Here is a 27,413-nt window from a genome sequence, read left to right as displayed (position 1 = left end):
GGTCCTCCTAATGTTGTCTTAGGTCAACATGTCATGTTTTTTTATGTTAAGTGCTATTATTACTATATATATATATTCTTGCATTCTTGAAAAACATTTGTTTTCAGGAACAATGCACGTCCATGTGAGAACTTGGCTTCTGCTTGTTTTCAAAGACAGAATCACTGTTACAGAAGTAGTAATCAGTGAGCAGTTTACTTTAGGGTTTTAGTTTAGTTTAGTTTTTTTTTTAAAGCATTTCTCTGTTGTTCTCTGCTGGTTACAACTGGAAATAGAAGGCTTTTACCTGAAGAGTAATGACACAGGTTCACCTCCAACTCCTGTCCACTGAACCATCCTCCTGCTTCGTCAGAGAGACGCAAATCCAGCCAGAGTGAACATTCCAACTCTGGGCCTCATTTCCCCAGGAAGCAACACTCACTTCCTGTGAAATTAAGAGAACAGAGGCTGTGTGAAGTGATAACTAGGCAGAGGTAAAGCCCTTCATACACAACTCCTCCCTCGCTCTTCACTTCACTTTGTTCTACAGCAAAACATGCGTACACACTAGTTAGAAGTGCTCAGCCATGTGGGTGAAGATTCAGCTCTCTCTAAAGATGGGCACCTTGTGCCACCTCCTCCTCTTCCTCTTCACCTGTAAGGACACTTTTATTTCTAGTCGCTCAATACTGGTTCAAGTGGATGTTAAGGTTGGTTTGGATATAAACTTGTCTTGATTTTTGTCTTTTTTTCTTTCTTTTTTTGGTCTAACTGTCTTTGACAACATATAACACCATCAGCAGAGGAAGCCTGTGCAGGTCTGTAAATCACACAATTCTCAGCCTTGTATTAAGTTATTCAGTTTCAAAATGTTAATCATAGTCATTTATCAGTGGAATCTGTACAATTTTACTGTGTGAAGTGGTTGATTTTGGTTTGTTAAATTCAATCGTAATAGGGATTTGGAACGGTTTGACCTCACATTTATTAATAATAGAAATCCTTATAATTTGGACAAAAACATTTTGTGACTTTGTACTATTTGTTTTTGAAAACATGTTTATGTGTATTGTCACATGCCCTGGTTCTGGAAAGTAGTGGGAAGTGGTAGAGACATGAGGACTTAAGTAAGCCGTGTGATGTAATTCGTCATTCGCTTTTGGCATGATGCTCTTAGAATTCGATAGCCAAACATTATAAGCTTGAATCAAAATCTGATAATCTGCATATCATTATAACTGGTAAAGCTATGTGTATTGTAATAAGTTTTAGCTCATATTATTAACTTTGACAGCTTTTTGGAACTGCTCATTTATTCAGTCCTGCGGTGTGGTCTGTTTATTACAAATAAAGATTTTCATCACTAATACTAATTAGTTGGAACTTTACATACTTACCTACTACTTTACTTGCTTGCTTATATGGAATATTAATATAAAAATGCATTAATCTGTCACACCGCTGGTCCATTACAATGAACTAGAAAAGAAAAGTTAAGTCTGTCAGTTTAATCTATACTGTATGTTGACTCTACATGTCCATTTGTGAACTACCCAAATATTTAATGTAGTTTCATTGTTAATGTGACATTGAAACTGCAACTGCATTGAAACTTACATACATAAGTATTACATACATATTATTGCAAAATTATGAAATTATGTGTTGGTTTCTGCCATTTGTGCGTGTGAATGGGTGCAGATAGACGTTTCTAAAATAACTCTCATCCCCAGAGATGGAAGCTTCTAAATACGTTTAACTATTTTCCTATCCGCCCCAACGTTTATGTACACCATAGGGCACCAATAAGGGGGGCAGATAATAAGGCTAATAGGACTGTTGTAAGAATATCAAATGCAATGCTAAATGAACCACTAAGGGGCTAAGATCAGTATGCTCATAAGATAGTTCAGGGCTTCAGTAGTTAATTGAAGTAAATCTGATTACATTTTACACCACCACAGTTTAGTTGAATCAGTCTTCTGCTGCAGTGTAAACTGTAACCAGTAGCAGTTTGAGTGGAATTAATTTCTGTGATGCAGAATCTCATTCCTTGAAACACCCACCACCATCTAAGTGGTAAAATTGCTTTATTTCTCCACAGAGTCTGTCATAAAAAGTGTGCAACTCATTATCCATCCGAGAAACGAAATTGAAAGAGGTACAAATGTGTCATTGAAATGTCAGGCAGAAGTGAGCCACAAGCTGGGGTCTCACCCAAACTATAAATACAACTTCTACAAAGATTTTCAGCCATTAAATACTGACCAGACCAGTTCTACGGACCACCTCTACTCTATACCAGATGCCAGAATGGCCCACTCTGGGAAATATAAATGTGCTGTTGTCATTGAGGAGCAAAAGAAGGAGAGCAGTGTCAAAGACCTGACAGTGAAAGGTAGAGGAACACATCAGTTCAATGTGTTGAAGAATTGCTCTCAGAATCCTAATATCTGCTGATGTTTCTGCAGGTCTTCAGACACCAGTCCTAACAGTGGATAAACTGAAACTGAGAGAAGGAGATGATGTTACTGCTGTCTGTACAGCAGAGGGAGAAATAGGTTCTTTGACATTTATCTTTAGTGATGGATTTGAGGAACTCTACACGGAGAGCACAGTCAGTCACCGAGTTGAGCGGCAGCTAGCCCTTACTAAAGGAACTGTGAATATATTTTGCTACTATTCTGTTAAATTGCATAGCACAATAGAACGCTCTAATGACAGTAATGTGATCAGTCTTGACATTCAAGGTACGTCAATATATATTTTTCATAGTATACTGTATAATAAATATATTTGTTCATCCAGGAAGTGTAAACATGTCCACATTCCTTTCCAATTCAGAGCTGGAGATCAATCCCAATATTAAAGTCAATCCATCAACATATGTCATTGAAGGAGATCTCATAACCTTCAGCTGCAGTGTAGATACGACTTACCAAAGAAATTCTGATCTCAAAATCAATCTCATCCATGGACATACCATGCTCAGTTTGAACATGACACAGACAGATTACAAAATGTCTGCTAAGGCTAATGACTCTGGGGAATATGAGTGCATCTCAAGGCTTGGTGGTGTTTCTAAAACCTCCGCTATGAACATCACTGTAAAAGGTGAGAGACAATGAACGCTTATCAATATTTCCTAATGTATTCTTTGTGAAATTTCACCTTAATATAAGATTAACTTCATGACCATGGGTCATCAGTATGCAGAAAGGACAAAAATAGCATAATAAAGCTATAGAAATTGGTCAATGTGAATTTTATGTTATATTACAAGTCTTCAGATGCTGAAACTTTTTTGTGTGAAAATCCTTAGCTGCGGTCACACCTTAGAAGATGTATTTTAGACCCTTTTTTGCTTTCATACTGAAAGGCAGTGAGCATTAAGCACAGTCTGGTCTTGTCTACCCAAACACTTTTAAATACATTATGCTTTGATAACTGTTTGTATATTTTTGCCTCAGAGCTTTTCTCCATGCCTTTCCTGAGCATTCACCCAACTGAGGTTTTTGAGGGAGAACACGTCACCATCGGCTGTCAAATCAGCAGCTTTGCCTCGGAGAGGATTCGAAAGGATGATATAAGATACTCAATATTCCAAGACAAAACACCTGTAATAAATGGTAGCATATACAGTGGCACTGCAGGCAAAGCGTCCAATGGGAAATATATATGTGTTGCTGAAGCCAAAGGGATTATCAAAAAGAGCGAGAGGGTGCTGTTTGAAGCAAAAGGTAGGCAGTGCCTTCTCATCCACTTTGTCTAGGAAAACAAAAAATATTATCAATATAAAAGACACAACACTTTTTTTGTTAATTAACCATTGTTTCTCTTAAGTTCTCGTTTCAAAGCCTGAGATCTCAGTTGATGGTCCTGTTATCATGAATGAGTCATTTTGGATTCATTGCCACTCTGACAATGGAAGTCTGCCAATTATCTACTCACTGAAGAGAAACAACATTACCCTGAACAGGACTGAGGTGTCTGACCTTCATGAGAAGGCTAGTTTCTTAGCCATGATATCAACTCCTTCGGACATCAGCAGTTATATGTGTGAAGCAGAGAATAATGGCCAAGTCTCAAGCAAGATGAGTGAAAGGCTGCATGTGACTGTAATAGGTGAGGTCATCATAAAGATATTTGAGGTCTAAGAAGTCAGTAGTGTACAAATAGAATCTGTGAATTTATTGAGTATTTTAGAGTTGATTTGTTTACATTTTGAATCTAAAATCATTATTAGCCAATGATTAAAGAAAGACATATATAAAACATTTTGAGTTCTGCATGTGCATATTCAAATGTAACTGATTGTGTTAATTCTATGTAATATAGTATTACATTTCAATGTAGTATATTTCAATAGTTTGAACAGGATTTTAGAAGGAAAGTTTGGGTCCAGTGGATTGTACTATAATGTCATTTCATTTATATGATTTAAATGCTGTGGTTCTGAACCTTTTTGACTCAGAGCCCCCCTGATTGGGTTTAGACTATTTTTATGTTTATAACAGTTTATTAGTTAGTCCTGGCCCCCTGGTTGAGAACCACTTATTTATAATGTTATGTCTTTTCGTAAAATCTGTTTACTTCATTGAGTTTACTGTTCTCTTGTTTTTAGTTCCAGTAGGGAAGCCCTTACTGACAGTCATTCCAGTTCCAGGAAACATTGAAGAGGGCAGTGATGTTACCCTGATATGTAACATTCCAAAAGGCTCTCCACCTATTAGTTTTAGTTTTTATGGAGGCAGTGGCACAGAAATCTACAGCATCACAGTTCAAAGTAATTCATCCTCATATGATCTGAGTGCAGTAAATAGACAGCACAGTGGAAATTATTATTGTGAGGCAAATAACCAGGCAGATGCTTTGATAAAGAGTGACACAGTCACAGTCGAAGGTGAGATTTATCTTTCTTTAGCATCAACACTATAATCAATTTTATGAAACAACATTTAAACTTAATACATAAATACATTTTAAAAAGTGTCTTTTTCTGAACTTTTATGATTATTGCATGTGCTGTTTTTATGAGAGATTGCATTACATTTGTTCACTCTTTAAGACGTTCAAAAACCTTCATTTCAAACTTTTTGCAGAGAGTGAAAAGTTAAATCGCACCCATCTTGAATCCTTTACTTAGTTTACTTTGTTCTTGAGCCTGTGCATATAGAATAACATGCTCTATGTGCCTTTTTTTCTTACCTGTAAAGTGGCACTGCCACTCTGCTGTTTAACCACCTTTGCCTAAAGTATGTGTCATGGTTATTTTTTGAAGCCATGCAGTATGTTTATGTGAGGAACACATTGACATTTAAATCGTTATTCAATGAAAGTATTGTTTGACAGCCATGGTCACCTTTCAGTTTCATTATATTGGAAAAACGCAGCAAGAACATTCTGCAGTTCAAAACCCCTCCTGTGTTCCATGGAAGAAAGAAAATCATAAATATTTCAAAAGCGATTTTTACTTTTTGGTGACCTATTCTTTTAAAGAAACCAAATATGCAACATTTTATCTAACATCTAAAATCTGTAAGGTAAAAAAAGAAAGTCCATGTTGTTTGCCATCTACTCATTCTCTCTGTATGTGTCCACTCTATAGTGAGCCTGGCAAAGTGGAAAAAGGCTTTGATTGCTGCGTTCTGCATGCTTTTAGTGGCCCTGCTGGTCCTTTTCATCGTTATGCGCTACAAGGCCAAGCGAGGTAGAGAGTCCTACAGCCCCCCTGCATCACCTGTCTGACCTGTGAACCAAATTTCCTTTTCAACTTTTCTTTCTGTCACAGGTAAAAGAGAGATGGCTGCCAAACTATCAATGTGAGTCGACTGGCTTATGTTTAAGTTGGTCTGAGTTGAAGGCATTAGAGAGACAAGATGAGGTGGTTTTGTGTTATTTAATAGTCGCTACACTCATCTGACCATGCCTTTACAAGTCATGTGGTCCCAAACAGACAAATCTGTTTTAAAAGGAGTAATATTCATAGAAAACCAGGAAATTTAGGTAGTGGAGAGTATTTAATAAGTACATTTGTTTGTTTTTCTCTCACCATTCCTCAGAAAGCCTGCAAGCCCTAAATCAGATGACTCTTTAACCCTGAGTCTTACCCATGACACCCATTATAGCGACCACACAGGTAGTCTCTTTATATTTTTATTTTTGTTCATCCACAGTCATCATCCACTCCATTCATTTTTTCACTCTAGTTCACCAGTTCATGTTGTGGTTATTTATATTACCTGTTCAGACCCAAACTCTTGCAAGACTGACCAACCCTGACTATATATATATATATATATATATGTGGTGCTGCTTGAACGTTTGTGAACCCTTTAGAATTGTCTATATTGCTGCATAAATATAACCCCAAAAAAATCATCAGATTTTCATGCAAGTCCTGAAAATTGACAAAGAGAACCCAATCAAACAAATGAGATGACATATATACTTTGTCATTTATTTATTCAGGAAAATTATCCAATATTACATATCTGTGATCAGCAAAAGTATGTGAATCTCTAGGATTAGCTGTTAATTTGAAGGTGAAATTAGAGTCCATCTGTTCAGAGGTGTTTTTAATCAGTGAGATGACTATCAGGTGTCAGTGTGTTTGCCCTGTTTTATTTAAAGAACAGGGATCTATCAAAGTTTGGTCATGTTTGTGGAAGTGTATCATGGCACGAAAAAATTTGATCTCTGAGGACCTCAGAAAAAGAGTTGGTGTTGCTCATCAGGCTAGAAAAGGTTTGCCATCTCTAAAGAGTTTGGACTCCACAAATCCACAGTCAGACAGATTGTGTACAAACGGAGGAAATTCAAGACCACTGTTACCTTCCCCAGGAGTGCTCCACCAACAAAGAACACTAGGTTTCAAAGGACTGCAAGCTAACTTCTAAGCAGCTTAAGGCCTTTCTCACATTGGATAATGTTTATGAGTCCATCATCAGGAGAACACTGAACAACCATGGTGTCCATGGCAGAGTCGCAAGGAGAAAGCCACTGCTCTCCAAAAAGAACATTGCTGCCAGTCTGCAGTTTGCTAAAGATCATGTGGACAAGCCAGAGGAATACTGGAGAAATGTTTTGTGGATGGATGAGACCAAAATAGAACATTTTGGATTAAATGAAATGCGTTATGTTTGGAGAAAGAAAACACTGCATTCCAGCACAAGAACCTTATGCCATCTGTGAAACATGGTGGTGGTAGTATCATGGTTTGGGCCTGTTTTGCTGCATCTGGTCCACGAATTGATGGCGGTCATATAAGTACGATTTGAACCATGCTAATGCACTTCCATTAATGCCAACAAAGTTTTCTAGTCTATGCAAGAGAATAGTGTTGAATGCAGCGCTAAGATCCAATAGCACTAATAGAGAGATACAACCACAATCAGATGATAAGAGCAGGCCATTTGTAACTCTAATTAGAGCAGTCTCAGTACTATGATACCATTTTTCAGGGGTTATGTTTGTTTTCTTCTAAAAGATAAGAAAAGTAATCAGATCTAGCAGTTTTTTATGCTTTTCTGTAGGAGAGGTTACTTTCCCGCCAAGCAATATGAAATACCTCTAGTTTTGTTTTCCTCCAACTGCGCTCCATTTTCCGGGCTGCTCTCTTTAGGGTGCGAGTGTGCTCACTATACCACGGTGTCAGACTGTTTTCCTTAATCTTCCTTAAGCGTAAAGGAGCAACTGTATTTAAAATGCTAGAAAAAAGAGAGTCCATAGTTTTTGTTACATCATCAAGTTGTTCTGAGGTTTTGGATATGCTAAGGAATTGGGATAAATCAGGAAGATTACTTACAAAGCAGTGTTTTGTGGTAGAAGTGATGGTTCTACCATACTTGTAACAAGGAGTAGAATTTACAGTTTTAGCTATATGAAGTTTGCACAAGACTAAATAATGATCTGAAATATCATTGCTTGGCTGCATAATTTCAACACCATCAACATCAATTCCATGTGACAGTATTAAATCTAGAGTATGATTTCGACAATGAGTAGGTCCTGACACGTGTTGTCTAACCCCAATAGAGTTCAGAATGTCTATGAATGCTGATCCCAATGCATATTTTTCATTATCAGCATGGATATTAAAATCACCAACAATTAAAACTTTATCTGCAGCCAGCACTAATTCGGATATAAAATCAGCACATTCTTTAATAAAGTCTGTATGGTGCCCTGGTGGCCTGTATACAGTAGCCAGTACAAACGACACAGGGAATTTATCATTAACACTTGTTTCTCTGGACAATGTTATATGAAGCACCATTACTTTAAACGAGTTATACTTGAAGCCCGCCCTCTGAGAAATACTGAAAACATTGTTATAAATTGAAGCAACACCTCCCCCTTTACCTTTTGAACATGGCTCATGTTTATAACAGTAATCTTGGGGGGTAGACTCATTTAAAATAATGTAATCATCAGGTTTTAGCCAGGTTTCTGTCAAACAGAGCACATCCAGTTTATGATCAGTGATCATATAATTTACAAAAAGTGCTTTCGTAGGAAGGGACCTGATATTCAATAAGCCAAGCTTTATCATTTGTTTATCCGTATTGCATCTGTTTTTTATTTGTTGAACATCAATTAATCTGTTACTCTTAAATTGGTTTAGATGTTTTTTGTATTTTCTAGTTCGGGGAACAGACAAAATTACCTCCCCCTTTACCTTTTGAACATGGCTCATGTTTATAACAGTAATCTTGGGGGGTAGACTCATTTAAAATAATGTAATCATCAGGTTTTAGCCAGGTTTCTGTCAAACAGAGCACATCCAGTTTATGATCAGTGATCATATAATTTACAAAAAGTGCTTTCGTAGGAAGGGACCTGATATTCAATAAGCCAAGCTTTATCATTTGTTTATCCGTATTGCATCTGTTTTTTATTTGTTGAACATCAATTAATCTGTTACTCTTAAATTGGTTTAGATGTTTTTTGTATTTTCTAGTTCGGGGAACAGACAAAATTTCTATAGTGTGATATCTAGGTGAAAGAGTTTCTATGTGCTGAGAATTAACTGATTTCTGTGACATGAGGCGGCTAGCAGACGGTTGGTTTAGCCAGTCTGTCTGCTTCCTGACCTGGGCCCCAGTTAGTCAAGTACAAACTCTAAGACTATGTGCCATATTTCTAGAGAGAAGAGCGGCACCACCCCAGGAGGGATGAAGACCATCTCTTTTCAACAGGTCAGGTCTGCCCCAAAAACTCATCCAATTATCTATGAAACCTATGTTATTCTGCGGGCACCACTTAGACATCCAGCCGTTGAGTGACGAGAGTCTGCTATGTACAGTATCTCTTCGCCACGGTAAGCAGGGAGGGGACCAGAGCATATTACAGTGTCTGACATCATGCTTGCAAGTTCACACACCTCTTTAATGTTATTTTTAGTGATCTCCGACTGGCGAAGTCAAACATCATTAGCGCCGGCGTGAATAACAATCTTACTGTATTTACGTTTAGCCGGCACTTTTAAATTTGCCAAGATGTCAGGCGCTCTGGCTCCCGGTAAACATTGGACTATAGTGGCTGGTGTCTCTATTTTCACATTCCGTACAATAGAATCGCCAATAATTAGAGCACTTTGATCATGTTTCTCAGTGGGTGCGTCACTGAGTGGGGAGAACCTGTTTAATGTTTTGATCGGAACGGAAGAGCGGTGTTTTGACCCGCGACTTTGTCGCCTCACAGTCACCCACTTGCCCTTCTGCGGAGGCTCTGTTACCGGAACCAAACAATGCACAGGACTCCCTGAGCTAGTCGCATCCAAAGCCGTATCTAGAGCCCTCACATTCTTACTGTCCTCAATTAAAGTTTGGATGCGTGTCTCTAATTCTGAAATCTTCTCTGTCAGCCTAACTATTTCCCTGCATTTATCACATGTGAATCCCTCGTCATCGACAGAGAGAGATAAACTATACATATGGCAAGCGGTGCAAACAACAATAGCAGGAGAAGAAGCCTTTACTCACCGTGATTGATGAATGATTCTTACTTACCACAGTTGTTTGATGAACTTGTGAAAAAAACGGAGCAAGAGAGAAAAGAAACTGAGCCAATGTTTTGAAATGACTGAGTCAAATTCCGGACCTTAATCCAATTGAAATTTTGTGGAAGTACCTGAAGCAAGCAGTTCATAGGAGGAAACCCACCAACATCACAGAGTTGAAGTGGTTCTGTACTGAGGAATGGGCTAAAATTCCTGCAAGCCGTTGTGCAGGATGATCAGCAGTTACAAGAAACGTTACTTGCAATTATTGCTGCAAAAGGGGTTCAAACCAGATACTGAAAGCAAAGATACACATACTTTTGCCACTCACAAATATTTAACACCAGATCATTTTTCTCAATAAAAAAATGACATTTGATTGGCTTCTCTGTCTACTTTCAGGATTTGAGTGAAAATCTAATTGTTTTGGGTCATATTTATACAGAAATATAAAATAAAATTCTAAAGGGTTCACAGACTTTCAAGCAGCACTGTATGTATAGACCTATTTCATATTGAGTCCTTATATGATCATCAGACACCTGCAGGAGTTTCTGAAAACTGTCGGTCTTGTGGATGGAAGTTCATTCTGTAGTTTTGGGACATGCCAAACACTGCACTGTACCCCAAAGTGTGTTTGTCATATCTACCCAATAAACCAATTCTAATTAGGATGAGGGAGCTCATCTTAAGTCAATGGTGGAGCAACTTGCTACTGTGTGGAACAGATTAAGATTACTACATGTTGAAGTGTCCACATACTTACAAAGTGTCCCCCTCACATTCGCTGTTTTACCAAACACACACACACATCCTGTTCATGAGTCAAGATGACAGACCAGGAGTATTCAGACTTTGCCATCTATGTTTACATCACTTAATCTATGATCATGATATTTAGTCACCAATGGCAACTAAACGTTACTGTATTAAGACGCTGTGTGACACTGGCAAATTCACTGTCTAATTCCAGGCGCAGAGCTACACTTTGATGCCTTGACGGGGAAGGTGACCTATGGGACATGAGATCACCTCAATTAATGGGAACAACTAAAGAATCCTATGAACAGTGTAGTGAAGGGTCCAAGATTTTCAGGAAGTTATGAAAACCATGACTTAAAAGAGGCTTTTTAGAACCACGTCAGATCTTTTTAGTTTTTCAGATCATTCCATTTTAAACAAGGAAAAGGGGAATTCAACTGTGGATTGGTAACATGACTGGATTTTTGAAAAATGTTTCCCATATCTCCCATATCACAGCAGTTTGGGTCATTATTCATCTTAACAGCATCTGAATCATCTGTTCACTATGTGCTTTTTCTCTAATTTCATTGCTTTGCTTGCATACAGTATGTGCTTTTGCTTCCATCATCATATGTTTGTTTATTAATTGATGTTGTTTGTTTAATTTTACTCTAAAAGGATCTGTTTTAATGCTTTATTTACTGTTAAATATTCTATAAAAATGTGTGTATGTATTTGGTACATGAAACAAGATTTGGTAGGCACTTAAAATCTAATAAAATTCTTTATTTGGAATTACCTCATTTGGAATTTATTCCCTAACATATTAAGATTATCAAAAACTCTTTCAACATTCTGTCTCTTTTAACATATTTGAATTAACTAGGTGTCATATAAACCAGGTATCATTTATTTATTTCTGACCTTTAACCTTCGTTTAAAATTTAGTTATTAAGATTCACCTCCTTTGGTTTAAATATTTTGAGAAAATTTGAAGCGGCAATGTTGACTTTGCATATATATTTATTTTATGAACAGTTTCCTGCTTTTGTATTTGTCTGGTAGTACAGTGTCACCAGAGTCCAGACCAAACAGTTTACTTCAGATGCAATGTCTAAAAGCAGGTCACAGGTTCAGGAGATACAGTGATTGTAGTTAAATTGGATACAAAAGCTGTTCTGCTTAGTTTAGGGAATTGACTTATTAATCACTGATTAATCCTAACACATACAACATGCTGAAATTTGAATTTATAGATTTGGTATATACTGTATATACAGCGGGTAAAATAAGTATTGAACACGTCACCTTTATTCTCAGTAAATATATTTCTAAAGGTGCTGTTGACATAAAATTTTCATCAGATGTCGGTACCAACCCAAGTAATCCATATATACAAATAAAACAAAACAAATACATTCAGAAATTAAGTTATGTGTAATAAAATGGAAGGATACAGGGGAAAAGTGTTGAACTACTGACATTTATTTAATACTTTGTACAAAAGCCTTTGTTGGTAATGACAGCTTCAAGACGCCTCCTGTATGGAGAAACTAGTCGCATACATTGCTCAGGTGTGATTTTGTCCCATTCTTTCACTCAGTCTTCAAATCTTGAAGGTTCTGTGGGCCTCTTCTATGAACTCTGATCTTTAGTTTTTATTTTCTATTGTATTCAAGTCAGGTGATTGGCTGGGTCATTCTAGCAGCTTTGTTTTCTTTCTCTGAAACAATCGAGAGTTTCCTTGGCTGTGTTTGGGATCATCGTCTTGCTGAAATGTCCACCTTTGTTTCATCTTCATCATCCTGGTACTGTATGTGTTGGGACTGAACCAGCTAATATTAATTTCCACTGTCTAGGGGCAGGATTGTATATATATATATAGGTGCATCTCAATAAATTAGAATGTCGTGGATTTTTGAAGGCTCAGGAAACCTTTTCAGATATTTTGAGTTGATTAGCTGATTGGCATGTCACCATATTCTAATTTGTTGAGATAGTGAATTGGTGGGTTTTTGTTAAATGTGAGCCAAAATCATCCCAATAAAAAGAACCAAAGACTTAAACTACTTCAGTCTGTGTGCATTGAATTTATTTAATACACGAATTTCACAATTTGAGTTGAATTACTGAAATAAATGAACTTTTCCACGACATTCTAATGTATTGAGATGCACCTGTATGTATATATGTGTGTGTACTTCAGCTAATTTGATTTCACTTTAGATCAGTGGCATGTAAATGGCCATGGCTGATGCACTATTTTTGCTGTGTGTTTCAGTGGTGGTGCATAGCAAAGAGAGTGTTTGGAGTGAAAGACCTCCAGGTGAGTCAACACTTCATACTGAAATCATACTGATTTCCATGCATTCCCCAAGCTACTAGTATTTACCTGCAACATACAGGCCTACCTGAAATGATTCTAACCTATCTCATTTTGTATTTTTGTATTGATGTTTGTTTTTTCACCAGATGTTGCTGACCAGGACAGCCTAGGGTCCACAAATGAAGGTCATGTAGAGTATACAGAGGTGGTTCATCCTCAACCTGTAGATCCTACACGGCGTAAGTTCAACGTTTTAAAACTATATCCATGTCTTTTTTTTTATCCTCTCACTCCTCTTGCCTTTTGAATAGGAACATTATGATTCCCTGGCATGCATGAGCTGATTAGAGAAAAACCACTTCCTGGGTGGGGTCTAACCATCCAAATTATCAAGAGCCCTTGATTTTAATTACAGTGGTTACTTTCTAGAGACATCTTTTAAACAGGAAAAGCCAGACTAATTAGGTTCCTGCTAACTCCAATAGCTTCTTACTTACATTATCCAGAATTACAGTGTGCATTTCAAAACAATTATTATTTATACTACCTCTTTCTTCTTTACTTTAAGATATATCCTAAACATATATTTTTTTTTCTTTTGTACTATAGTTCCTCTGAAGAAAGGCACAGATACTGTGTACAGTGAGCTTCAGACCACTCAAGGTACAAACAACATTGCAAAAAGGAGCAAATACATTTACACACAAAAAGTTCCTATGACATTCTGTAATGCAAACACACAGAGCAGTGGGTTGTGTTGTAATTGATGTCTTTTTCTAATTCATACTATTTGTACAGGGGCTGTTGAACATGTTAACCATGTAAGTGACCTTAATTCTCTCACTTCTTATGACCTTATAAGCATTCTTTCCATCCTGCTGCCTGACCTTTGAAATAATTTAGAGATCACCTGTGTATTTCAAAAGTTAAGAAAGTATAATGTTAAACTATGTTTTTAATGTTCGACATGGCTTACATTAAAAATGATTAAATACCCCAGGTCCAGCATAATTTGTTTGTATAACATGGTTTGTTTTGTTGTCTACTGCAGTGAAATTCACACTTTTTTTTCCATTACCTTAATTTTTTTATACAAATATCTGAAGAGTGAAGACATGCAACTCATCAGCTTTTATTTACTTTTTTTAAGCAAATTACTTAAAATCTCAATCAAAGCATGCATCTTGTTCATTAACAAAGGGCAATCTGAGACTTGTTAAGTTAATTTCATGAGCAATATTTTACGTGTGTGATGCAGCACATCACTGCACCTGACCAGAGAACTCTAAATGTGATCTTAGTTTTCTGTGGGATGATGTAACATACTCACATGGAGGACTGAATGTGTGTGTTTTGTAAACTCTGTCTACAGTAAGTGAAGCGGGAAGCACCAGTCAGACTTTCCAAATGGGAACAAATAGCAGGGCTGTGGTTTCCTCTTGAACAGAGGGCCAGAATTTACAGAGAGCAGTCACACAGTGACTTCATAAACTCTGTGAAAGGCCAGAGGAAAGGAAGACAGAAGTACAGCAAAATTATGAGACAGAATAACTCCGATGAGTGTAAAACATTGAAACTGACATCAACCCAATTTTCCCTTCTGGGGTTTTCACCTCCTCTTCCTCATTATGTGTACATCTCTGATAGAGTATATGGATTTCCAACAGAGTTGGAATGACAAGAGAGAAATGTTTCCTTCTCCGCTGGGGCAGTCGTGTGTGTGTGGGGGAGGGGAGGGGGAGGGGGTGGGTTGGGGAGAGTGCTCTCCACCTTCCATACCGCAGCAAGAATGGCTGCCCACTGCTCCAGGTGTGTGTTTACCATGTGTGTTTGTTCACTATTCACTGCTTTGTGTGCACTTGGATGGGTGAAATGCAGAGCACAAATTCCGAGTATGGGACACCTTTCCTTTCCTTTTTGAGGATGTTACTAACATAAACAGATTTTCATTAAATATGATTTCTGAAAATGAGGACAATACATCTCATCAGTTAATTTTGTGCTTGTATTTTTGTAGCAAGGCCTGTTAGAATATGCTGAACTCAACCATGATCTTCCTGAACCAGTGGACTGATAGAAGTCAGTCAGCATCCCTCACCTCCCTCTGGACTACTGTGGCCTATGTACCATCAATCTTCTGTGTCCTCCACCAACATTCTCTTTAAAAAGAACAACAAAAAAACACTGATTTAATCATTAAGTTCCCTTTCCTCATATGATTGATTGTTTGTCCTATTTGTCACAGTGCTATACTATTTTGTGTATAGTCGGTACTAAAAACCACATGCTTTTCACAAGGTTGCATTTTTAATAAAGTGAAATGATTTATTTGACTTTCTGTGTTAAATATATTGTAACTCTAAAACCTCAATGACTTTTCTGTCTATGAAGTTGAAATTACGGATCAGTTGTCTTTTTGTACCCTGTGTACACTGCATTGAATGATGTGATGCAAACTGCTACAGCAGTTAGTTGGATATCAGCTCACATAAGAGATAAAGTCATACGTTTATCTTCGGCCAAAATGCTTTCATCTACTGACAAAAATAATCTAACGTTTAGCATTAGCTAAAGGAAACCAAAACAAAGAATTTCCCTTTGGGTTCCACTGGGAAAAGATGATAATGGCTAGTGAATGCCAGTCCCACCCTTAGCTCATCTAGCGTGACATCACTAAGTGTACATACAGTAAGCTTCACAAATATTGGCACCCTTGGTATAATAGGAGAAACATGGAAATGTGTCTTTGGTGATTATCCACTTGGTCATTCATTCAATGCATTCACAAAATGTAATCTTAATTAGTAATTAAAGCAATTAAATTAAAGTTAAATAATTCAGTAAAAAGATTTCTTTGCCAAGATTTCTCCTATAATGTGTAATAAGGTGGATGAACATCTGTCAAGAAACATCTGTCCTCCATACATCTGTCCTCCATACAGAAATCTCTCCAGATCCTCCAGTTTCAGAGGTCCTTTTGGACTTTCTTGAACAGCTTATTACACAGGTTTTCTTTGAAGTTTGGGTCAAGGGACTGCTATGTACAATGGGCAGTGAATCATTTTTGTGTTGATATTGAGGTGTGGATCATTGTCCTATTGAAGGAGCCAACCAGAGTCCAGTTAACGCTTGCTGTCACTGAGGTGTTGATTTAAAATCTGGAGGTTATGATAACATGTATCCTAATAAGTTGTCCAGGGCCTTTGGAAAACAATTAGCCTCACAGCATTAAAGATCCAAAATCATACTCCACAGTGGGGATAAGGAACGTTTCTATTTGGCTGACTTTCAGTCTATACCAAAAAAAGTAGCATTTTGGTCTCATCTGTTTTCCTTAGCTGACTATTCTTTGTTAACCAAACAGAGCTCGTGTTAGTTCCTGTTACTAATACTTCTCAAACAACAAGATCTCCCCGTACAGTTTATTGATATTCACTGTAAATTTGTGAATGCTTCTCTAGAGGAGAAAATCTTTTGAAAAACAGTCAGCTTTCATGCATAATATTGTGTTATTTTCATTGTGGGGTCGTGGCAATTCTTGGTAATAACAACAGAAAAAAAACATCTGGTCCTGGACTATCATCTTTCATTTCAGGGAAACCAGTTTTGAGGAAACTGAACTGTGTTTTCTGTTTGTGGTTTTAAAATACTTTAGCAAATTATGCTTGCTTATTTGAATTTTTTTTTTTGTTTGTTTGTGAAAACCTTCCCAAACAAATAAGTGCAAATGAGTGTTTCGACCATCAAATAATCATCTCATTGCCATTTCCATTAAATCTTATTGATTTGTGAGCTGAAAATTTTTTTTTTTCCCACAAATCGTTGTTTTTTCAGGTCTTTCCCATAGTGAGGAAAACCTATAGAAATTAGCCTGTGTGTCACCTCATATTTATAGCCTAGTGAAACAGGAAGTCAAGACTAATCAACAACTTTTCTGAGGCTCTTTTTTCCAGCCCTATCATTTGAAGGGGGAAAAAATCAGTTAAAGTGTGTGGACCAATTCATTTTTCTTGGCAGTATAATCTCAAATTATGCAACTGTATTACAAATAACTGCAAGGCAATATGTGAAAACAATACTAAACCATGTTTCACAAATAAGCCACAACAGAAATCAGGAATGAAATTCTTTGTGCTGTTTATGTGTGGCATCTGCACATAGTTCACTTGTGCCATCTAGCGGAGAAAAGCGATTATTCACACAATTGGCTGGTTATTGACCCACAAATTGATTGTTGTTCAGTATAATGTGTAATGTAAAAATTAAAGCTTTATGTAAATTATTTTAATTATTTTTTTTGCCTTTATAGCCTAAATGTTTTGATTATAATTGAGTGGAAAGCAGTATTCACACCCTATCCATAAACAGAAAACATCTGTTTGTTTCTTCTTAAAAAGTTCATACCCTTGGTTCCCCACATTAGACAGATGTTAATAAAGTTATTAAGATCATACATGTGCTGTAATGTGTCACTATCTTTTCAGATCAATGCCTATTTTATGTGATATGTATGTCCATTCTTTAAATGTTCCTAAATAATAAATTAGATTTCTTTCAACATTGTCTTACAATGTTATGAAATACTTTTCATTAATTGACAACAGTATATACTTTGATAGTGTTATATACTTTAAATCCTTACACCTCAGTGTAATGTCAGATATGATATGAATCTATATGCAGAATCTCTCTGTTCTCAAGGTGAGTGTGAAAATGTTGACATGGAGTTGACATGGCAACAACTGTATTTTTATCCTTGATAAAAAGAAAAATAATTTGCCATTTCCCAGTACTCATGTGTGCCATCATTGAGCTGATTAGAGAACAATTACAGCTTAACAGTGTTTCTATGCCTCCGCTATGAGTGTTTATATTTAGCACGCGAGAGTGTAGTGAGAGATGATCAGTTCCTTCGTCGCTGCATTAAGTTTCACCTGGCTTGTCCATTTACTGATTTTGATGTTTTTATTATGATGACATGCTAACTGAATCAGGAAATACACTGCTAATGGAAGCAACATTTGGCCTTCTTAATTTTACAAAACACTACATCTGACACAAATATACAATGCTACATTAAATATTTTCCTTATTGCCCTGTAAATTAAACAAAGCAGCATTTGTTTTTCTTAGCTGACGATTCTTTGTTAACCAAGCAGTGTTAGATCCTGTTACTAACATTTCTCAACCAACAAGATCTCCCCATACAGTTTACTGATATTCACTCTGTAATTTTGAGAATGTTTCTCTAGAGGAGAAAACCTTTTGAAAAAACTGTCAGCTTTCATGCATAATATTGTGTTATTGTCATTGTAGTAAAGTTAGCTAAGTGGCGTCATAGCAATTCTTGATAATAACATCAGAAAAAACAAACATCAGGTCCTGGTCTATCTTCATCTTTCATCTCAAGGAAAACAGTTTTGAGGAAACTGAATTGCAAAGAGTCTGAACTGTGTTTTCTGTTTGTGGTTTTAAAATACTTTTGCAAATTATGTTTATTTGATCAAGACATGATCATAACAAACATACATACGGAGGTTAATGCATTTGGACTTTTATCACAAGACATCTTCTGCAAACTATTTCAAACTTCTAATTTTATGTTGCAAACCAACTGAACATCACACACTGTATTATTACTAGTGTATAACCACAGAAAGTTTGTGGTGAAAGTAATAGTGGGCCATTTCCTGTATCGGTTCATTCTTTTATCTACTTGTTTGGCACAATCAGCTGCATACAAATTCTTTAGACTGTACATGTTACCAGTATTGACTGTATATATCGTCTTATCTCACCTTTCAAATAATGGCAAATCCCTAAAGGGGGATTTTGCCTAATTAGGTGCATTGACTATTTCAATCTTAGCTGTAGGGTTCTACAATATGCCCATGCATCTTAATTCTTGAATTTGAAAAGGCTCGAGTGAAATGACTATGGTTAGTATTTTGAGTTAGGATGTTTCCATAATACAGATTCAAACATACAAAAAACTCTTAGTTACGAAATTACGAATCCTACTATTGTTCAGGAATTGGCTCATTAATATTAAATAGATTGTGGTGGCGTTCTTTCCTGTGATGAGTGTTCAGCCACGCAGTCGAATTAATATTAATGAGCCCAGTTAATTCGCCAGTTGATAGGCTTTCACCTAGGGACGTCTGCCTTTCGCCAAATCACTCAGGGCTAGTGGCAGAACGTCACGCTGCGTAAATAATATTCATGAGCCAAGCATTCGCCGTAATAGGATTTATTTTTTGTCAGTAAAATTGTTTAATGGAATTTTACATATTGTAAGATGAAACAGAATTTACATCGTTTACAAAATTGACATTGTATAACATCTATGTTTATTCCAGTATTTTATAATGTGGATGAATATTATGAAGTGTATAATCAGTCTATTTTTTTTTTTTTATTATTATTAGTTCGCCGTAGTAGAAATTGTGAATTCGTATTCAAGACTGGCAGATTCACTTCCAGGTGCTAGGAGACGCGCGGTCCACTCACAATTCAACACGAACTGTGCTCGGCCTAATAAATGCGCATGCGCAGCAGCGCTGTCCTCTCTTTTTCATGCGCACATTGCCACGTTATTAGCGGCAGACACCAAATTCAAGCGACACTTCAGACTGTTAAAGGTAAAAGAAGACCCGCCGCGCTAACAATCTCCCCGGTTTCCATCACGGTATTATAAATAGCTGGCACGTTTGGAGGTGATCCGAGATGCTGAGGTTGTTGATTGTGTGCGCACTGGCCGCTATGAGCGCGGCTGATATCGCTGAGGAGGAGGACGTGCTCGTACTGAAGAAAAGTAACTTCGAGGAGGCGCTCAAAACTTACCCAAATATCCTTGTTGAGTTTTGTAAGTAGTCGCCAACTTTGTTTGAATTGTCGTTGCTGTGTTCGTGTCGATAGCTTGTGCATGAGGAAAATGCAAAACGAAACCAACTCTCAGTGAAATAGGAATTGTTTTTTATTCTTAGTCTTGATTTGCTGCAGCAGTACTTAATCTCTTGCAATCATAACTCAAGTAACAGACGTGTGCTAACCAAATCTTAATCATAATATTAAACCGTAATGTAAGAACGTAATTTTGAAAGCGTTCAGAGAAGTGGTTCCAATGTAACGTTAATGATTTGAAGACGTCTTTGCCACTCGCCCCAAAACTTTCTATTTTAACAAGGCAAAAATACGTTGAATCCCTTTATGAATAATGCATTCGATTCAAGTTGGTAGATTCGTAAGTACGTATTCAGGGAGATTCAGCAGCCTTGGATCAGTAGCTCTGAGTTCCTTTCGTGTTGAAAATAATAAATGCATTGATTTGCACTTTCACTTGTTTTTCTACTTTCGATTACCTACTGCTTTGTTTTTCGGTTTCGCCACTTCATGCAAATGAGATGCAGTATGTTGTGGGCAAGCATGAATGAGTTTTCAACCTGAAAGGACTTCTCAAACTTGTGTGTAACCGGGCTCCTAGGTTAGTTTAGCTGCGCTTTACCGGGCTAAATTCATTGGGCACTCTCAAAGTATATCCTGATACTGGGACGTGATAGACTCTCGAGTTGCCCAATCACTAGCCTCCACGAGTGTTTCGTCATAAAGCGAGGCGTGACGGCGAGTATTATGGGCCCCGGACTTTCCAGTGGCCCCGCGCTAGGTTGACGTGTACATCAGAAAAATAACATTTGTTCCACATTGAATTTGGTATTTAAAAACACTTTTCATGTGAACAATGTAATGAAAGCGTAAACTGTACAGTCTTTCATTCGTGTTTTATTTGATAAAAGAGTGAAGGAGTATTTGATACATGTGTATTTTTTATAACCACTGAACTTTGGTCTTGATTTAATAACATGCCATGTTGTGAGATATGACGCGTTGAGAAAGATTAGCGTAATAAATTTGGCCTACTCATTTAGTTTATCCAGTTTTACTGGGTTCGAACACTAGAATAAACATACATTCTTTTTATTCATGTGTACCACGAACACATTAATTCAGACAAATTACTGCTAATGTGGTTTGTGAGTAATGAATGTAAAATCACTAACATGCAGTGACCGTAAATGTCAGTTTTATTGAATTTAACCATTTTTTGCTAATTGCAGATGCACCATGGTGTGGGCACTGCAAGGCCCTGGCCCCTGAATATGCCAAAGCAGCTGGTATGCTGAAAGCTGAAGGATCAGACATCAAACTAGCAAAGGTGGATGCAACAGAAGAATCTGAACTCGCTCAGGCTTTTGGTGTTCGTGGATATCCCACCATCAAGTTCTTTAAGGGAGGAGAGAAGGAGAACCCCAAGGAGTATTCTGGTGAGAGATATCAGCCACAATATTCTTACATGATATCCATGGCCCGTCTTTGTGTATGGACTACTAGACTGGCTTCAGCTTTTGACTTTTGTGTTAAAAAGTCAAATGATTTCAAAATCAACAAGATTTTTTTTTTTTTAAACCAGATAGAAGGAAATCAGTAAGTGCACAAACGGTTCTAACGGGTTTGTTTTGATTAGAGTAGCTGAAGTGTAACTGAGCTGTATTGATGCCATCTTATACCGTAAACCATAATTCAGTTTAGATAGGTCAGTGGTCTGCATACCATGAACGTGAGTGCTAACTGCTGAAGACATGCATGTCGTTCTGTACGTGGAAGCCCTGAGTTCCAGCCTGTTTGTAGAAGGCTCCTCCCCCTTTCCTTCAACGTACAGTTCCTCAGGTTGCCTGTGGTCTGGTTGCTGTAGGCTGCTCTCCATGGCTGTTTATTACGGTCTTACTCCTGCAGACCAGACCTGCCTCAGCAAATGCAAGTTCCATGACTTTCAGATGTCTTTAGGTCTAAAAAAAAAATAAATAAAAAAGTAACACCCACTTTTCAGATTCCTTGTGGGATTACAGAAAACAAAATTCCAGAATGTTTAATCTTTGTCTTATCTGAGTCCTCGATGGATGGCCTCTATCAGGGCATCTGTATCAGGAGGTCATAAGAACTCCGACTTGATCAAAAGCTAAACCACAGTGTAATTGTTGACGTATCACATCAGTCGTTCCTGCTGTAAGCTGTGGTGCTCGCTCCTCACTCCTTTAAAAACAGCATAATAATTAAGACTACCTTTGAAACTGTGACATGTCATTCACATTGACAAAATGTCGGTCCTGCCCAGTGGTCATAAATTGGTGAGGATGCATGAAAGGAGCACTTTAGTTGTGTTTACTCTGTATTTAATTGCTTGCTTTATATAATTTCTTTTTTTGTTTTTAATTATCAGTGCATTTTCTGTAGCTCAAAAAGTAGAACTGGGGGTTAGCACACCAAGGTCACGTGTTTATTTCCAAATGAATGCGTGGACCGATGAAATGTATGCCTGAAATGCAGTGCAAGGTGCTTTTAAAAAAATAATAATGTGCCAAATGTAGAACATCTCCTATAGTTGCTATGACACATTTTTTCTGTACATGTACAAGAGTTTGCTTGATACCACCAGGTTCCTTTGTCTCACTATGACATGTTCATGCTCATGCTCTGTCTACAGCTGGCCGACAGGCTGATGACATCGTCAACTGGCTGAAAAAGCGAACTGGTCCTGCAGCTACTACTATAACTGATGTGACGCAGGCAGAGTCTCTTATTGCTGATAATGAGGTTGTAGTCATTGGGTTCTTTAAGGTAAATGTCATTCTTTTCTTCAGCTAGTTTAGTTTTGGGTGCTTTTTTGTTGTTGTTATTATTATTATTATTATTTATTATTATTATTATTGTTGTTGTTGTTGTTTATAAAAAATGTCCTGTCTCTCTGCAGGATGTTGAATCAGAAGATGCCAAGGCCTTCATTAAAACTGCAGAGGCTGTGGATGACATCCCCTTTGGCATCATCTCAGATGATGCAGTCTTTTCAAAGTTTGAAGTGGCCAAGGATGGTGTTGTTCTTTTTAAGAAGGTAAAGAAGTTTCTCTACTTTGTAACTCTGCTGACTAAATTTCAGAGAACTTATTCATATTTGTTTATAACTTTATATTAATGGATAGTAGCTAGGGGTGTGACGATTTTTTTTTTTGCCCACCCACCTGATCCTGGTGATTGAATTTTAAGTATCTGCCAATACCAAATTTTCTTATAGGAATGTCTGTTTGGTGCACACTTCAGTTATTAAAATCAATCCAATGTATAAAGTGTTGTGCAGAAAGTAAAAGAAATGTATGTATTAGGGGTGACCCCCGAATAGTCGAATATTCGATGCTTCGATAGGAGGAGCCTGATTCGACTACCAATCTCAGTCGAATATTCGCGGGATGTTATGATCATGCCATTTTGGCTATATGGGGGTGCTCAAATGTCTGACTTCACATAGAACTACTGGTTTTCTCCCAATAAGTTAATATACAGCCTATTAAAATAATGCTGTAAATCCATACAAATAATATAAATCCAACCACCCCTATAGATTTAAATTTCACTTTCCATAATCTGTGACCGAAAGAGGAGCATCTTGGCGGCAGGGATTTAAAACTTTAACAAGACTCAAATTGACACGGGCAGAGTGAAAGACTGGATTTTTTCGATCCGGTAGGGTACAAGTGATTTCAAAACATTTCAGCCGGTTTATATATATCGTGTATTTGGGCTGGGTAAAAATATCGATATCTCTATTAATCGATTCTCATTTTTACGGAACAATATCGATTCTTAAATCCTAAGAATCGATTAGTCTAGCCTGTTTTCAGTTAATGGACGGAACGTTGAAAGGGCACTTCCCATCCAATATATCGCAATAAGCATTGTGCTTTGGTACTTTTAATATGAAACAAAGCCTCAGATTTCAAATTCTGTCCATTGTATTGCAGTATTCAAACAATAAATGCAGTTTTGGCGCTGTTAAATGTGGAGTGAAAGATCACATTAGTGAGAGATCGCAGTAGCGCCTCAGTTCAGCAGACAGATGCGGCAGCGCATAGCGCACGTGAACTGATCATCTTCACATTAATACCAGCTTCAGCACGAAATAAACATGAGTAAACATCCGAAGGTAAGTTAAAAGTAAGAGTATAACTTTACAAGCTGTATCCTGTCTCATGTAATCGCTCAATCAGTGTTTCAGCCTCACAAAGACGTTAATATAACGACTTGTAAACAATGTCACGTAACGTCACATTTACCTCAGAAAGCATATTCGGTGACCATAAACTCATTAGTCAGATAGAAACATAAACTGTAGAGAGGCGAATTTTGCTAAATATATGCACCAAATAACATATTATAAATTTTACTGTTCTTCAATGTTTAATTTAAGTTTGAATAAATCCAATGACAGCCACCATTGTTTATATATAAAAAAAAAAAAAAAAAACGAATTGAAGTAGAAATATTATGTAATTGTAATTTTATTATTTAAAAAAACTTCATTAAGTTGAATAAATCCAATGACAGCCACCATTGTTTATATATAAAAAAAAAAAAAAAAAAACGAATTGAAGTAGAAATATTATGTAATTGTAATTTTATTATTTAAAAAAACTTCATTAAGTGTAATTTTAACAAATCAGTCAATTTTAACCTTCAATATTATAGTAATGTAGTACCAACTCACTTTATAGCATTAGTCGAGAGATTTTGTTTTTCCTTGTGAAAATTTGGCATGTAGCCTACTGTACCTGATATATCCAAAATAATCGATATCGAATTGGTAATCGAATCGCAAGCTTGTAAATGAGAATCGAATCGTGAAATTTGTAATTTATAAAGTTGTGCGTTATCGGTCACGCCCACTGAAGGCTCGTCAGTAGATCACACGTTCGCTAAAGTGAACTAACCCTGGAACCTGCTCCGGTTATCTTCAGAGAGCAAGTTACTATGGTTACTTACTTACCCTGAAAGTAACCTCCGATTTTGGAACCGAAACCTGAGGTTATCCGCTCACTTATGTTCAAACATACCCAGGTATGTCACATAACCTGCATTTTGGAATACCCCCCTGGTCCGACTGGGCACGATCAGTTGTCAATACCAAATTACATTCATAATCAGCCTGACAGTCGTGTAGTGTGTTCACCGCTTTAACACCAGGCACTCGCAAGACTATTTAAATGATGAAATCCATTAGAGTCAACAATTTTTCAAGTTTTCAGTTCAGCCTCGGTAACATGATCCTGCTGCATCTGTGGTAGTCTCATCTGGCAACTCTGCGGTTGCTATTATTGGTCTTTGCTCGGCCTTGTAATGAATTCGGTTTTCTGGTTCTTACCGGTTGAAGCAGACCCCCCTTGACCTTTGAATGCATTAGGTAATGATGCTCTCGTTTATCAGGGTTAGTGAATCATTGTCAACCCATTAATACATTTTGTGTGGCTTCCTAGAAAACCACCTGGTAATTTTGTAGAGGGGTGGCCATTTAGACACTTTATACATTGCTTATAAAGCCCCGTTCACACCAAGAACGATAACTATAAAGATATTAGCATTCACACCAGCGGATAATATCGTCCGTTTATTTTTTTTTAGAGCTCGTTACAGCAGTACGGATTCTGATTGGGGGCCAATTAGGGCTGCACGATTAATCGAATTTCTAATCGTGATTACAGTTACAGTTGCCACAATTACGTAATCGTTCATCGTTCAAAGTCCACTTATGTTATTCTGCGTGCTTAAGATGTTTTTTTCTTTCTACAGGTTATCTTATGTGTTTTTCCATTGTTTTAGTAATACTAATAATAATACCATATTTTTTTTACCTTTATTTAAAGAAGAAACCAATCCAATGTATAATTGAATTTTGATGCTTAATACAATAGAAAAGCAATACGTTTTTCAGTTAGTGTTTTTGTTTTCTCAAAAACATAAAAAATTAAAATTATATAACCAATTTGTTTCACATTCTTTCTTGGAAAAGAAAGAATCACTACAACTTCTGAAAGTGACCAGCAGTGTTTTAGCATTACATAAAAAGTAAAGTCACAAATCAGAAAATGTCATTTTAACATCAGTGTGAACATTTACAAGCATAGATAATATAAACGGTAGTATTCAGGTACAGAAATGTAATAATTAAGTGTAAAACAACACTGCATAGTGTTCACTGTATGAATTAAATTTAGATAAATCTTTGTTATAGCTGTTTTGTTGTTTGATCCAGTATAATGATGCACATCCGATTTCTTTCTCAGATGTTTACATTAATTTAAAACAACCGACTGCGTTTACGAGAATGATCGTCGAGACGGGTACTATTGACGTAATTCTGTGTGTATGTGTCTGTTCAAACATGAGGAGATGCGAAAGGCCGAATCAACTCGGTGTTTACGCGGCGTCTGAAACGCGTCTCTGTGTATGGGAAGTAAACAACCCAAAAGTGGGACGAGACAGCGCGGTATTAAAGTGTTCGGTCAGCGCGGCTCAATGGACCGAGCTGCGCGGCCGACTCGACAGCGCAGAGAGGACGTGTTTACTAGCGCCACCGAACTGACAGCTGATCAGTTACAACAGCGCAGCGCGAACATTACTCTCCACAGAAGTTCGTGTTTTTTTCCTGCACATAACATAATGAAGATCAGTATTAAGTTATTACATTTCTTTTGCTTCCCTTTCTACTACATGTAAACAGTTGTACTTTGAAAAACTGCAAATATAAAATATATAAGACTTTAATAAATTTACAGTAACGTATTCCTCTTGAGGAGCACACCCAGCTTCTAGTGTATATATATATTTTTTATTTTGTACTTGGTTATTATTGTTGTTGTCAAGTTCTACATTCAGCACAATACTCCCCATTTTAAATTTGAACTATCATTAAATAGCCTAGTGTATATACAGTGGGTACGGAAAGTATTCAGACCCCTTGTTGTTGTCGTCGTCAAGTTCTGTATTCAGCACAATATTGCCCATTTTAAATTGTAACTATTATTAAATAGCCTAGTATATATGGGATTTTTGTTGTCTCTAGTAAAGGGAACGTTGTTATTTAACTTTAACATTGCAATTTTATATAATGGATATGGTTTGTAAGGCTTTTCTTTACATTCCAAATTAAATTAATTTTAATTTTAAAAAACTCTTTAAAAATTAGGGACAGTGTATGTAAATTCAGTATGATGTATTTTGCACTGCATTGTGTTTTAGGTTTATCGGAAAACACATTAAAATTAACCATGATTTTATTACACTAACCTTTTAACCATATATTTGTAGTTAAACTGCTGGTTAAAAAAATTACAATCAATCCATGGTTACTGCACTTTTACTATAGTAAAACCATTGTTAGTTTCCGTATTTCCTGTGTATGTAGGCCTATGTCCTGACAGAAAAGTATCCGTACATTTTTACTCTGCCCCCCCCCCCACCCCCCCCCCCCCCCCCCCGCCA

General features: G+C 37.0%; 2 protein-coding genes and 1 long non-coding RNA gene across 8 annotated transcripts in view; 2 read left to right on the top strand and 1 right to left on the bottom strand.

The window, feature by feature from the left end:
* Positions 1-229: 229 nt before the first annotated feature.
* Positions 230-11,174, bottom strand: LOC107553318 (uncharacterized). The gene is made up of 3 exons (XR_001604958.1): positions 11,099-11,174; positions 9,098-9,100; positions 230-242 (listed from the first exon to the last, which is right to left on the bottom strand). It is a non-coding gene; the product is annotated as an uncharacterized lncRNA (long non-coding RNA).
* Positions 503-15,349, top strand: LOC107553317 (platelet endothelial cell adhesion molecule-like). Of its 6 annotated transcripts, XM_016235509.1 has the most exons (16): positions 503-636; positions 780-797; positions 2,084-2,377; positions 2,451-2,729; positions 2,824-3,093; positions 3,450-3,719; positions 3,823-4,104; positions 4,604-4,882; positions 5,588-5,689; positions 5,771-5,801; positions 6,042-6,118; positions 13,008-13,052; positions 13,199-13,291; positions 13,662-13,715; positions 13,851-13,873; positions 15,070-15,349. In XM_016235509.1, the coding sequence occupies exons 1-16, from the start codon at positions 567-569 to the stop codon at positions 15,124-15,126; spliced, it is 2,244 nt and encodes a 747-aa protein (XP_016090995.1). In that variant the 5' UTR covers positions 503-566; the 3' UTR covers positions 15,127-15,349. The 6 variants fall into 6 exon arrangements, with proteins under 6 accessions (XP_016090995.1, XP_016090996.1, XP_016090997.1 ...); XM_016235510.1 differs by lacking the exon at positions 13,851-13,873 and having other exon boundaries at positions 15,074-15,349; XM_016235511.1 differs by lacking the exon at positions 13,851-13,873.
* A 4,244-nt stretch (positions 15,350-19,593) lies between these two features.
* Positions 19,594-27,413, top strand: part of LOC107553316 (protein disulfide-isomerase-like) — a 27,918-nt gene continuing 20,098 nt past the window's right edge. The window contains exons 1-4 of the mRNA XM_016235507.1: positions 19,594-19,917; positions 21,167-21,373; positions 22,591-22,724; positions 22,858-22,995. Of these exons, the coding sequence (XP_016090993.1) occupies positions 19,779-19,917; positions 21,167-21,373; positions 22,591-22,724; positions 22,858-22,995 (618 nt within the window). The 5' untranslated portion in view covers positions 19,594-19,778. The remainder of the gene's footprint in view (positions 19,918-21,166; positions 21,374-22,590; positions 22,725-22,857; positions 22,996-27,413) is intronic.

Source organism: Sinocyclocheilus grahami, unplaced genomic scaffold (assembly GCF_001515645.1).
Source record: "Sinocyclocheilus grahami isolate Dianchi unplaced genomic scaffold, SAMN03320097.WGS_v1.1 scaffold469.1, whole genome shotgun sequence".
NCBI classification, from domain to species: domain Eukaryota; kingdom Metazoa; phylum Chordata; class Actinopteri; order Cypriniformes; family Cyprinidae; genus Sinocyclocheilus; species Sinocyclocheilus grahami.
Note: the sequence above shows the minus strand (reverse complement) of the source record. Positions and strands in the feature narration are given on the sequence as shown.